The sequence below is a fragment of the Onthophagus taurus genome, chromosome 1 (genome assembly GCF_036711975.1).
Source record: "Onthophagus taurus isolate NC chromosome 1, IU_Otau_3.0, whole genome shotgun sequence".
NCBI lineage: Eukaryota > Metazoa > Arthropoda > Insecta > Coleoptera > Scarabaeidae > Onthophagus > Onthophagus taurus.
The window spans coordinates 38,345,949-38,360,522 of record NC_091966.1 but is presented as its reverse complement, the minus strand read 5'-3'; the positions used below and the strand labels follow the sequence as shown (position 1 = coordinate 38,360,522).

Sequence of the window (14,574 nt, the reverse complement as noted above, 5' to 3'; positions counted from 1 at the left end):
TTTCGACATGTCCTCCGGCGGTCGATGTCATGAAATATTAACTCGAAAATTTAGGCAGGTGGTAGCACTCCAGCGGCACCGCTCAAAATCCATAATTAAACAATGGCCTCCGAGCCACAAAGAGCCATTGTTGCCCACCTGGACGGATTCAATATTAAACGCGTTGAATGCTTGAATACTGAATGTGAAATTTATCCGTCGACATCGATACCGGTTCAGTTAATAGTCTTTGAGTGGACATTGTTTATTATTTATCTATACAGAACCATTGTATTAAAATTGACCTAATATCTTGTACAATTAATCATAATATTGTACGAAAGCTTTTTTTAGAAGTTAATACCTAAAAAGAAATTATTGGGGAAAATCAACATCGAAGTGATTTTAGCTCAATGTACATCATTTAGCCACATGTCTTTATAAAAAGTGTTGACGAAGAGCTTGTAGAAAATATGAATGATATGGTATTAAGTTTGAATACTTCAGAAAACCCAATTTACATCAACAAAACGTCACAAAGGAAAGAATTACCTGCATTTTTCGAATTTTAAATATAACCCAAACGAACAATGCCCCAGCTTAATTTGATTGCTCATGAGGTTGTGTTGAGAAAATTCGTAAAGTATAACAATGACTCCTGTTCGATTAAGAAAGGCATTTTAATGCAAGAATGTCTCAAACCGAACCGATCATATCGTTGCCCAACCAGTGTCACAATGCAAACAGATATATCATAATTCAATCCATAAATTAAAAAATTTGTACCCAGCTTCATTCTCAGCCTATAAATGTCCCAATCAAACCAAGCCATTAACAATTAATGATTGTTGCAACTCAACCCTATCATTAACTTAAGATTATCTCATTCGAACATCATTAACGACGGATGAATGCCTTAACGCGATCTTATTCTTTTAAGTAATATAAGATAAGAATGTCCAAATCCAAATATTATCATCAAATAAATCCTAATGATATAAAGACGTACAGGCCAATATCATTACTTCCTATCATATCTAAAGTATTCGTAAAGCTTCAATTAAAGAGATTAAGACCACTTATAGTTGGAAGACAACTCATTCCGAACAACCGATTTGAATTTCGCAATCATCATTCCATCATTTAACAGGATTACAGATCAAATCGAGGGGACCCTAGAGAACAAGCAATATTCGGTGATTTTCCTTTATGTAGCTCAGGAGAATTAAAGGATTATCAGCTCAATATGTCCAAATCTTGGAATCCTACGTAACTGGACGATTTTTTACAATGCAGCAGAGAGCAAAATATGTGCATATGTGCCACATGGTAGCGTTTTGGGAGCAACCTCATACCTGCTTTATACCTGTGGCTTGCCCAAACATGATGACGTAACCATAATATGATTTGCCGATGAGATGGAATTAACAGTACAAGAAACAACTAGCTTAAGCTACAGGAACTTGGTGATATAACCCAAAAGTGGACACAAAAATAGATTCAACCGATTGCCGATGAGATGGTACGCTACTGGATTGACAGAACCAGAAGCAACTAGCTTAAGCTACAGGATATTGGTGATATATACCAAAAGTGGACACAAAAATGGAGAATCAACCTCAATGATTTGAAATCTCATCTTATCTCTTCCCATGCAAATCATGTATGGTGGACAAAAGACCTTCAGTGCACATAAATAGTGTTGTAGTGCCATATGCTAACGCCGCAAAATATCTAGGCATGATTTAGGACACAAGACACAAAAATAAATCCCGCGCCGCACCATATTAGTGTAAAAAAAATAAAATAACTCTATATATGTATGTATACCTAGTAGAAAAAGGAGAGCACTCTCGCAAATCCTCGACAACATCATCGACGGTTCCTAGGCATAGCTCTTATGACCTCTAGTTAGTCTAACTCTTTCCCTGTTACTTTAACATCAAACGATACCACATGTTCCCTCAGGGTACTCTCTTCTCCTTTTTCAAATTTTGTAAGCAGTTAAATGGGTAGTAAAAATGTTCATGTTCTTATAAACTACTTTTCTCGAAAAGATAACAACTATATTGCGAAGAAAGCGTTAGGGAGACTGTAAATTATTCTAGAATGGCAGCAGAATATAATCGAATTATGGGTATCGTCGGCAAATTTGCCCATCTACGTGGGAGCTATGCTATTGGTAGATAATAGGGCCGTCAAGTATTTTTTTTATTGACTTATTCGAAAGTTTTTTAAAATTGATTGACCCTATATTTTTTAATTTTTGATTCTAAGGCTTAGTTTTTCAAAAAAAAAAAAAATAAAGTTTGAAATTACAGGACGCGAACTTCAAAATACGTCACTCAGATTTGAACGTACAATTGGAGCGTATACAAATCAATAAAATTCCTGGAGAGAGACAATACTACGAATCTTATGCGCTAGAAGAAAACACAAGAAAAAACGTCATCTGGAGTCCCTTCCATTATGATGCGGTAGATGTGTTCTTGACCACGGCGAAGAATTTTTACCGTGGGCTTCAATAAAATCGTAGCCGTCGGGTTTAGTCTACATAAATAATAACATACATACTCCACAAAATAAATGAGAAAAAACTTAGAAGTGCGAGAGATATTGGAAGTCATTGAAATATATTAGGGATTACTGATATTACAAGTTGTTGAGAGCAGTATGCAATGATTGAGATTTTTATTGAGATATAATCAGAGCCATTGAAGGTTATTCGGAATAATAGGAAACCATAGGGGACCAATGAGAACCTTTAGGACTGATAGTCCGAGTCAATTAGAGCAGTCGAACATGCTCCGAGATTGCATGAAGTTTAATAAACCTTCTCGGAATTTCGACCCATTAAGTCTGCATAGCAAGACAGAGATAATTTTAGCATTCGCACTACATTTGTACTGTCACTCCTACAGATCGAGCAATTCTTTAAATTCAACCATACTCGCAGACTCTATAATAAATTTGCAAAACTGCTTTACACTTAGCTAATTAATCGCGATTGTTCCTGGAGCTATTCGGCGTCACTCAATAGTGTTAGGATTTACTAAAAGCTATTTAGAGCTTTTAAAAGATTATATTGGAAACAATTGCCTGGTATTGTGAATAATTCTGAAGCAGTGAGAGCAAGCTTAATTTCAAAAGGTTCACATACTATGAATTTTAGAAACTATAAACAATATGTAAAGAATAAATACACCATATTAATTATCACCTGTTCCTGTATGCTTTTCTATTTTTCAACCATATCATTGAATTAATTCAAGAACTGAATTGATTAAATTTGATTTTTAATGATTTAATTTAGATTTGTTCCGTATCAAAATAGATAAATTTATAACTTTTTGTAATATGGATTGTGCTCGCAATACAACGTAGAATTTCCTCGTTTCGATTAATGGAAATACTGCGCAATTAAATCCACAGTTGCTGAGTTGTGCGCTTTTTCAACGAACTCCTAGTACAATAGGCTTCGCCGCGTATTGACTAGTTGGTTGGGTGTCGCCCCCCTTCGCGATATTCACCCGCTTCAATAAAATCAAACGGGTCTTCGCGTTGCGATGTTGAACGTCGACGACCCCAAAAGTAAACGACCGTAAATCTGATTGGACGTTACAACGACACCGAGTATAACGAATTCGTTTTATGTGCACACGATAACAAATTAGGTAATTTTGTCTCTCGACGACAGCGAAACACCCCTCCACTCTCCTCGTTACACAAAAGGTTTCTTACTCGGAAAATTTACAAGAGGTATTAAACGAAAGGGTAAAGGATTTGTTGATCGTGTTTCGCGTCTTTTGACTCTAATAACGGTAATTAATGATAGTGCATTTTGCATTTTAATGGAAATGACATTTCTTGAAATTCAATTTTATTCCTTGAATGTTGAGGTAGTGCTTTTGACATCCCAACGATTGATTTTCATAGTATAATACAATAATAATTAACTCCTTATCGAGGTGTATACTCAAAGTGTAGTAATTTGGTAACAAACAACTTTGAAATTGCTTTCAACCCAATATACTAATTATGTGTTTCTCTGTTGTACACAGGTGAGGATAATGGTACCAGGAGCGGAGAGAAAGCTTCGAGAACACCGGTTGACTGCCGAATACATAGACAGGCGCCTTGGCGTCGCAACGCACCAACAAAGGCAGCAATACGATGCCATCTCGACGTCGGATCGCACACCAAAATACGTACCAGAATGCGGACCTCTATTGAACAAAACTCCACCGGATGTCTGTACGACCAACAAGTGCTTAGAATTCACAAGCGCAGACATTAATAGCGGTGTCATCGAGGCAAACTTCGTGGAGACGAACTCGCTGGCCGGACAAACCATTCCTATCACGGTGAAGAACCATCATGGAGCAGTCGCTCCGGGCATATCCTACACCAATTTCCCTCCTAACAAGTACGGAACGATGCCAACCGCCGGCACGACGCTCCATCAAGGTTTTTTGGGTGTGTCTGAACTCGGTTCCTCCAGCTCGAACAGTTCCTCAACGTATTGTGCGCGAAGTAAGACCCTTCAGCATCAAAACAGGCCGAAGAAAAAGTGCGTAAAAATTGAAACTTTTCAAACACCCGAACAGTTCGCTGATTTCGGGAAGAGATCGAATACGTTCGGGTATTCAGGCAGTGCCGTATGACCGGATTAAGTGGGATAAACTACGCATATTCTAAAGGATACTTAAGTAAACAAAGAAAATAAAACGAGACAACGTTTATATACATGGTTATTTGTACTACGTGAGATTCAGGGTTCTTAGTGGTACAGTCGAAATTATCGGAAATTAATCAAAACAAAACTAAGAATCAAACTTGATAATAAAACAGGAGTCGTGTTTAATGTTCTTCTTACTTGTTTTCGGCTTCCTTATATCTGGCAAGAATTTCTCGAGGTACTCCTCGGATTTCTGCAATAAATTTCAATTAAAATCTTAACAAAGTTAGATTAAGGAGTGTTAGTTATAGCTGTACCTGTTGCTAAACGATAACTTCCTCAGCGACAAAGCGAGGAAATGAAAAAGTTATATGGAATACTTATTTTAATTTAATTTTTTTCTTTTTACACAAAACGTTATATGGGTAATTAATTTGATAAAAACCCTTATAAGAGGGAGCACATGCCGAGCAAATCACTGTTACACCGAATTCGGGATAATATCCCGGCTATAAATCATAGCGAATATAATGCGAATCGCTCGGTTCGTCCATTAGATGATTAAGCGAACAGCCGAGATCTCAACATGGCCGAGGAGGGCTCCGTAACAGAGTTGTATGGTTAATGATCCGACGTAAAAACGCTTTTTTCCTTCTTTTTCAACCACCGGACATTCCTCTAAGAGAGATCGATATTAAACGCGATTCTTTCTTCGCGATTGTTTGTGTGTATCCGGGCGAAGTAATCGGGTAATAAGGGGTAATCAATCCTGATTTTGGCACTTGTGGGTAATGGTAATCGATAACTTTTCCCGGAAATACCAATTGATTTTATACATTAAAAACCTTTCATGACTTCTTCCTTTTAATTTACAAAGTTAACCCCAAATTATTTGTAGTACCGAATTAGATAAGGTTTTAAAGTGTACTTTTTTGATTGTAACAAGAGAACCTCTTAAGCAATTCCGATGAATAATATCTCATTCGAAAGAGATTCTAGGCCAATAAGAGAATGGATATTATTACCTCGATTTGCATTTTTTTTTTAAAGAATTACAAAATTCCTGATCTCATTTCTTTCACGTTAACATTATACAGATTATAAGGAAAAATTAATTTAGATTGAATCGATTAAATAGGGGACGATTCAACGGATTTTAATGTTTTATATCTCAATCGTGAATTTCGATCTCGCTGAATACAGATGTCGAAATGTCCGATTAGAAATCTGGAAGAATTTTAATTAACACAAGAAAAAACAAGTTAATCAAATACATTAATTATCTCTTTTAATAATTGAATAATCGAAGAGCTTATTGCTGTAACATGTTAAGATAGAGTAAAATACATTTACTCTAACTTCAGTAATTTAATGCTTCAAAGAACTTGTGTTTTTAACAAACAAAAAGTGTTGTAAGAAAATTAAGTAAAATCATTTTACAAGTTTCACGTCTTCGATTTTATCATTACTAACTCTCATGTAGTAGATTAGTATCTAACTTTTTTTGGGAAATGTCTTTTTTCTGTTGAGATCGTTTATAAACGTCGTTACTAGACATTTTCTTGTTAACATCATCACCCATTAACTGCGTGATTTATACAGGGTGAGTCTGAAAGAATGGGAAATCCGAATACCGGAGACACTAGACACCAAAATATGACGATTTAACCTAACATGTCTTATACAAATGTCGGTGGTTTTTAATACACAGGGTGTTGAAAGTTAAATTTTTATTTCGAATTTTCTTGATAATTTTGAAGGTTTTTGTGCTATTAACATAAAATTTGGTAGTTAGATGTTTACGAGCATGAGAAATACGAATTTGATATTTGTTTTGTGATTACTCGTAGAGGGCGCTAGATGCACACTGTACAGGATGGTTCAAATTCGATGTCCGAATAGGCTATCTCAGAAACTATAAGAGCTAGAAAAAAAGTAGCTTACATGTCTTGATCTCTTTTTTTAAATAAGTTCCAATGTCGAAAACCTCAAAGCGCTATCGTCTTTTGTTTTTTCCCTATAGGCCAAAATTGAAAATATCGTAAAACCAGCATGTGCAATTATCTTGGTTATTATTATAGCTGGAGTATTATAACTAAGACATTATATGGACACTTTTTTACAGAGAATTAGATGACGTAGTCAAAAAATTTTTTTCGGTTTTAGATTTTGAGATATTATCACAATGTTCGTTTTTTTAAATGGAAACAACCACTGATTATTCGCTTATTAAATTCGTTATTTTTTTCTGATTATAAAAATGTAGGGTTCAACAGGTCTATTTCTTATTGTTTTAGAATAAAGCTAAAAATTAACTTTTCTTTTAGTGTCTTCCAAGTAATTAAATTTACAGTTTCCTGTAAATTACGGTACTATAATTAAAAATTAAAAAAACATATTTCTGATATTTGAAACAAATATATTTGTTGAACTATTTAATTTATACATGTAATTATTCAAAAGTTGGAATAGATTGCATTATTTCACATTTTTTATTAATATTTAATATTATTCTTAAATGACTTAATACATTATTGATAGATGGCGCAATTTGTTTGTATTAAAAAATTTTCTGATGTGTCACTTTAAAAATCCTGTTTTTAAGATGAATTACGAAAATGTTGAAAAGTTTAACATGTTAGAATGTTATATATTAAAAAAATTATTTGTTTTTAAATACCAGAAGTTATCTTCTTATTTAATTATTAAATTAAAAAGCTAAAAATTAATTTTTTTTTAGTGTTGTCAAAGAAATTAAATTTACAGTTTCCTGTAACTATAACTAAAAATTATTCTACTAAAAATTTATATAAAATTTACTTTATTTTCTAATATGTAACATTCTAACATGTTAAACTTTTCGTAATCGATCTTAAAAGAAAATTTTTGAATACAAATGTCATTTAATTTTAATTTTTTTAAAATTTTTATTTAATAATAATATTAAATATTAATAAAAAATGTGAAATAATGCAATCTATTCCAACTTTTGTGCCAAAAAAAGTATAAATTAAATAGTTCAACAAATATATTTGTTTCAAATATCATTAATATGTTTTTTTTAATTTTTAGTTATAATTTACAGGAAACTGTAAATTTAATTTCTTTGACGACACCAAAAAAAAGTTTATTTTTAGCTTTATTCCAAAACAATAAGAAATAGACCTATCTAACCCCATATTTTTGTAATCAGAAAAAAATAACGAATTTAACAAGCGAATAATGAGTGGTTGTATCCATTTAAAAAAACGAAAATTGTGACAATATCTCAAAATCTAAATTCGAAAAAAAATTTTTGATTACATCATCAAATTCTCTGTAAAAAAGTGTCCATATAATGTCTTAGTTATAATACTCCACCTATAATAACAACCAAGATAATTGCACTTGCTGGTTTTACGATATTTTCAATTTTGGTCTCTAGGGGAAAAACAAAAGACGGTAGCGCTTTGAGGTTTTTGGCATTAACAGTTTCTCGAAAAACGAGATCATGACATGTAAGCTATTTTTTTTCTAGCTCTTATAGTTTCCGAGATAGCCTATTCGGACATCGAATTTGAACCACCCTGTACATTTGAGATATCAAGTCATGACTATTTTATCAGTTGAGGTATGGTGAATTAGAACCAGAAATCTGAAGGAATTTTCAATTCTGCACAAAAAAGGTACTCTTGCTTACATTGTCTAAGTCTACTGGTTTTCAAGTTATCTGCTTTTAATTGTTTCAAAGTAATTTTACGGTTAACATTTAAAATCAATAACACAGTAATTATAGCAATTAGTAACAATAATAATCGATAACAATAACAATTAATTAATAACAATAGAATTTTGTGACCATTTTCAAAATTCTAGTGGATTTAAATCTGGATTTTTCACTATTAGAAAACTCATTATGTCGTGGCATTTTCAAATTGGTAATAACTTTATTGTTGGTAAAAATGATTATTGCACGCGGAAATTAGATCAATGTTGACAATTAACAAGCAATTGTCGAAACATGAGCGCAAAAATAAGCCAACTTTGCGTATGTTCAAAAATAAATATTTTAGAAGAAAAAATACATTTAAACATTTAAAAGTAAATAATTCGAAAACCGATAGACTTAGACAATTTCAATAAGAGTACCTTTTTTATGTAAAATTGAATGCTCTTTGTGATTAGCAGCTCTTATTGGTCGTAGCTGTCGAGCCAAAAAACTTATGATTTGATTTATCAAACGAGCAGCGTGTATCTAGCGCCCTCTACGAGCAATAACAAAACAAGTTCAAATTCGTATTTCTCATGCTCGAAAACATAAAACTACCAAATTTTATGTTAATAGTATAAAAACCTTCAAAATTATCAAAAAATTTCGAAATAAGAATTTAACTTTCAACACCCTATGTCTCAAAAACCACTGACATTTGTATAAGAGATGTTACGTTAAATCATCATATTTTGGTGTCTAGTATCTCCGGTATTCGGATTTCCCATTCTTTCTGACTCACCCTGTATATAATGGGGTATTATGCTCACTCACTAAGAAGTATTAAGTAGTAATGCTCTTGAATCGCTTTTTAACTGTATAGAGAGATATCATGAGCCAATTCTTGTACTGATCTGGGCCAATTGTCTATGAATATTACGAAATCTTGTGCACCAAGTAATGTTTTTTAAAATGAATCGTAGTTTATCTTGTCATGTCCTATTTTTTTGTAAGTACAAGTTGATCCTAATTTACTAGTAGGAGAATTGCTAAGACTGCAAGGCTCGTTTAGATATCTTCCTGTGCATATCTTCAAAAGTTAACATTCTTAGGAACACTTATTATTCATATATTGCTAAAGTAAACATCTTTCAATTACACATTTCAAACTTTTTTGGACTTAAACTCGAAATATCGACTTCCGCACCTTCTTCTCAGCCTTTATGCTCTTTTCCTGGTGTAGATACCCATAGCTGATTAGCAAGGAAGAAAAGGTATGAAATGAAATATTGAAATTATTGGCTGTGGTGGATCCCTTTTTATATAACATCTTTCTAAAAGTAACAATAAAGGAAAAGTTAATGTAATGCTTGATCAGACAAGTTACATCAACATCGGATGTTCTTAGAAGTGAGAAACGTTGCGTTTCTATCTTTTCGAACCCTATACTTTCGTTAGAGTTTGAACATAATCCTGTTATCTCTTCTTTAAATCGTAGCGTTTATATGGATCGATGTCTCATTAAATTGGTCCTCCCAAGATCCATAAAACAAATTGTTCCTTAAGATTAATCATGTCATCTACTAAGTCGTACATCAAATAATAATAATATACCTCTACCTATGATACAACAAAACAAAAAAAAACAAATACTATTCATAATATTCAATAAAAAAATACAAATCAATAAAATAATTAAATTAATCAATAATAACTCATTTAGATATGTTAGCACAAATGGTGAAAGAACAGATCAAAATCTGGTTTAACTTCCACCGTGAAACAAAAAAAGAACAAACAAACAAAATAAAAATGCATGATATGAAATAAAGAAAAAAACCGAGCAATAATGCAACTTATTTACATAGTACTAAATTTCATAATCACTAAAACAAAACTAATCAAATACGAAAAAACTATAGTCGACCATACAACCTGTCCCGCAACACTAAAGATCTAAACCTCGCGATAGAGCCAGCACATCTCACGAAATCAGGGATCACGTTCCACATCCTAGCCACTTGATACGAAAACGATTGCTTAAATTTGGGTGATTTGTGCCTAGGAATGGTAACATAGGAACGATGCCTCAAATTAAGGTGGTGAACATCAGTCCTGAAATTTATTTTATTAACCAAATAAGGAGGCTTCCCATAAAATAACACTGAATAGACCAGACTCAGATAGTGAGTAGTGAGTCTCTGTCCCATATTCAGCCACCTACAGAGCAATAGCTTAGCCGAAATATGTTCTCTACGCCCGATACCATAAATAAAACATAAAAAGAGTTTTGAACTATTTGCACCCTACGAGCACTGTCATACGATAAACACGGACTAAACACAGCGCTACAATAATTAAAATGGCAAAGAACTAGTGAATCACACAAAAGTCGCTTCAATTCACAAGAAAGAATATTCCTGTTACCATAAAGCGCTTTCAACGATCCAAATGCCCTACCACAAAGCATACCCACATGACCAGAAAAAGACAGCTGCTCATCAATCACCACACCCAGGCTTTCAACAGAAGTTTCAAATATCAATATCTCATTTAATACCAAAGCCTCGGCCGCAAGCGACTTCGGTTTAATAAAGCAAAATCCTGCATGTTCTATTCGGAATTTAACCAAGGTCGTTTACGAGCGAGGCAGTACAATGTGTCCACTACTTTTGGGTTCTTTCTCCAATAAGGAAAGAATAATACTGAGTAGGTTAAATATTTGTAGTTTGGACAGTGGGATAAAGTTGTTGGTGTGACCACCATTGCTTAAGAAATCTCTTTTAAATCTCTATCTTTACTTATCACACTCGGATAATTTAAGAAGGAAGAAGTCTTAATTAAACATAATCATGCATTTGCTATTCTGAGTTTAGCCAAAGTCGTTTGCGATCGAGTTAACACAACGTTTTGATCACATATGGATTCAAATTTTGTTAAATATAGAGCCTTGGACGCGTATTGTTCTAAGTTTGATCTAAATCGCTAGCAGCTTTGACGTTGCAATGAGTTGACTTTTGGCTTCAACTAGTTTGATCAGTTTTACCATTTTAGGGTTCGTATGGTATTAATTACGAAGCCTCGGTCGCAAGCAACCTCAGTTTAGTCAGGCAAACACCTATAGTTATTTTTCTAAGTATAGCCGAGGTCGTAGCGGCTTCGGTACTATCATAAGTTGACTATTTGGGTCGCAAGCAACAGCGGTTTGGTAAGGCAATGTTTGTACCAAGTTTAGCCAAGATCGTCTGCAGTTTCGGCGTTTCATGAGTTGACTATTTCGGTTCCAATGGTGTTAACAGTAATAAAGCAAAATCCTGAATGTTCTATTCTGAGTTTAACCAAAGTCATTCACGAGCGAGGCACAACAATGTGTCCACTACTTTTGGGTTCATATGATATTAATTGTGGAACCTCGGCCGCAAGCGACCACGGCTTAGTAACTCAAAAACGGACAATTATCGGCGTTTCATGAGTTGACTATTTGGGTTCCAGTGGTGTTAATAAAACAAAATCATGCATGTTCTATTCGAAGTTTAGCCAAGGTCGTTTACGAGCGAGACAATGTGTCAACTACTTTTGGGTTCATATAATATTACTTGGGGAGCCTTGGCCGCAAGCAACCTCTTGTAGACTCTTCTAAGACATAAGGAATGTGGATATAAAGACCTACGACCTTTAATTGTCATTGCCTAGATAACACCGATAGACTTTAATTGCAACTAGAGTTTTCCAAAAGGCTAATATTACCGTAGGAAGAATTTAGAAGTGATGCTTCATATTTTCAACATCATTGCCGCTTTTAATTTCAATACGAATCTGTAGGATTTGAGCCATGCTTTTTTTGATGTCCTTCAACTTTTTAATATTTTGCAAGCATTTTATTTTATTGCATTTCATCCAACGTTGGCAACTTTGCCTTATAGCGAAATGAATAACAAAACTATAATCATACTTACATGAATTCTTTGCTTATCATCTGGTTTAGTACTTCATCTTCCCTATCACTGCTATTAGATATTATAAACTTTTTGATCGATTAAAATTAATTATTTATTGGAATAAGGGAAAAGAGACCGGATATTTTATAATTTCGTATAAAACTTACTTTTTACACACTTTTCAGTATTTTTTAGCACAATTCGAAAAAGATTTTGACATTTCAGCAATTCGAATGAGGTATAATTCGTCGAAATCGATTAAGAATGTCAAAAAAATGGTTCATATCTAATTGGCTAAAAAGTTAGGGGAAAACTTTGCATAGGTTATTTCTGCGTTTATTAAAAAAGAATTTTAACCCAAAAAGCTTTTCCAATTCTTAACATCAAGGATAATAAGCGAGTTTCCCCTCAACATTTCAAAATTGATTTTAGACGTAAATATCTTGAAAACTTTTTAGAATTTATAACGAGATTTTAGAATTTATAAATGGATATTTCACGTCGATTTAATTCGATTTTTAGCCTCATAACGTTTGATAACGAAATTTTAATATGCGGTTTAATAATTGCACCGATATCAAGTTTACATAGGTGCAATTTGATAATACACCGTTGGTTTGTTCACAAAATAAAATGATGTCATTAATACCGGACGCTTTTAATCCGAATGGCACGTGTCGCAACGCTGGTGGAAATTCAGAATACCTCTACAAAACGCTTTGTTAAAATTCCTGTCCAACGAGCCTGTAAAATTTTATGCAACAAATTAAAAGTTCAATTAATCCCGAAATTGGCGTCACTAAAATATGGCCAAACGGAACGCGTGGTACTGGAAAATTTCCAAGCGTTTTTGCTCGAAACTCACGCAATCGATGCGACCAATTATGCTTTATTATTGCAGGGCACGGTCAAATGAGGAGCACGTTTAAAATTGCGACCAGCTAGGGTATAAATTGCCGGTAAAATAATGCCGTGCGTCGCCTACTGTGCACGCCACTGACTCCTACTTTATTTACGCCGACTGGGATTTATTCCGGTTAATATCCTTGGAAAATTAACCTCGGAAAATGCAATTTACGGCGCATTTGTGCGGAAATTAAATATCGTGGTCACCAGTACTCCCAGGAATGTTAAACAGTACTTAAATATATAACACAACCTATAAAGTTATTTTCTATTTCGTTTCAAGATATCATCTCATTTTTTCTTGCTTATTTTATTATAATTTTACATCCGTTTTGAAATGCATAGCTCTTTAATTTTGAGTGAAACGAAAACTTTGTGTCACTCTGCATCTAAATTAGCATCGAAAACTTGTAGGGAAGTTGCAAGGCGGTCCACTTAAACCAACGTAACTTCCGAAACAAGCAATCCTTTCTTAATCAAATACTGTCGAGTTTCACTTCTGATTGCCCCGTTGCTATACGCCCAACTTTGTTTATAGCAAACTTCCGGCCTTCATGAAATGCTAAACTGTTGCTTGCCAGACAAGGTCAAATAAAAATCAATTAAACTTAAAATCAAACAAATTAACAATCTTTATATAACTATATACGTCCTTGTTATATTTTCAACTGTACCACGAGAAACCAACAACAATAATAATAATAATAAATTTATTTTATTAATGTTGATAAGGGTAGCTAATCTTTTTTCTATTCATGTTTGACCATCATCAACCAACGTTGACGTTTTGCATTGTGTGTTCGTGATGAATGAATAAAAAATTGGGTGATTGAAAATGGATGGGACGCTTCACCACTGACAAATCAACTGATCATATCGTAATGTTATCAGTATTCCCAGTTTTTGTAAATCTATTTATCAATGAACAATTTTTTTTATTGTAAAATAACCTATTTGTAATCGCTGTGATACATATTATTACTAGCATTTATTATTGCGTTGGTAAACGTCCCGTTACCAAACAGATTTTAAAATGTTATTGTAATTGCATTAAGTACGATATTTGTCGTTTGTTATTATTTTGTGATTTAATTTTATTTTTGTTGAAGATAATAAATATGATATATTAACATAAAAGTGTACATTTTAATCTTTAATTTTAATTAAGGTAAGTAAAAACGTCTAATTAAAAGGATTAATATTAAAGCAAGCCCCCCTCTACAAAGTTTCACCAAAAACTAAAAAGTTAATTATCGCGGCGCAAACATAATAACACTTCTTCGGCATAGAGCGAGAACTGGCCGGCGACCTTTACCAAACAAATTGCGAAACTTCTACCGCTTTATTAAAGTTCCATAGAGACCGAGACCCAGGGCGACTGTAAC

General features: G+C 33.5%; 1 protein-coding gene across 1 annotated transcript in view; it reads left to right on the top strand.

Annotated features, from left to right (window-relative positions):
* Positions 1-14,326, top strand: part of LOC111419787 (uncharacterized) — a 119,081-nt gene extending 104,755 nt beyond the window's left edge. Inside the window, exon 6 of the mRNA XM_071201289.1 lies at positions 4,041-14,326. Coding sequence (XP_071057390.1) covers positions 4,041-4,643 — 603 coding nt within the window. The 3' untranslated portion in view covers positions 4,644-14,326. The remainder of the gene's footprint in view (positions 1-4,040) is intronic.
* The last annotated feature ends 248 nt before the right edge of the window (positions 14,327-14,574 follow it).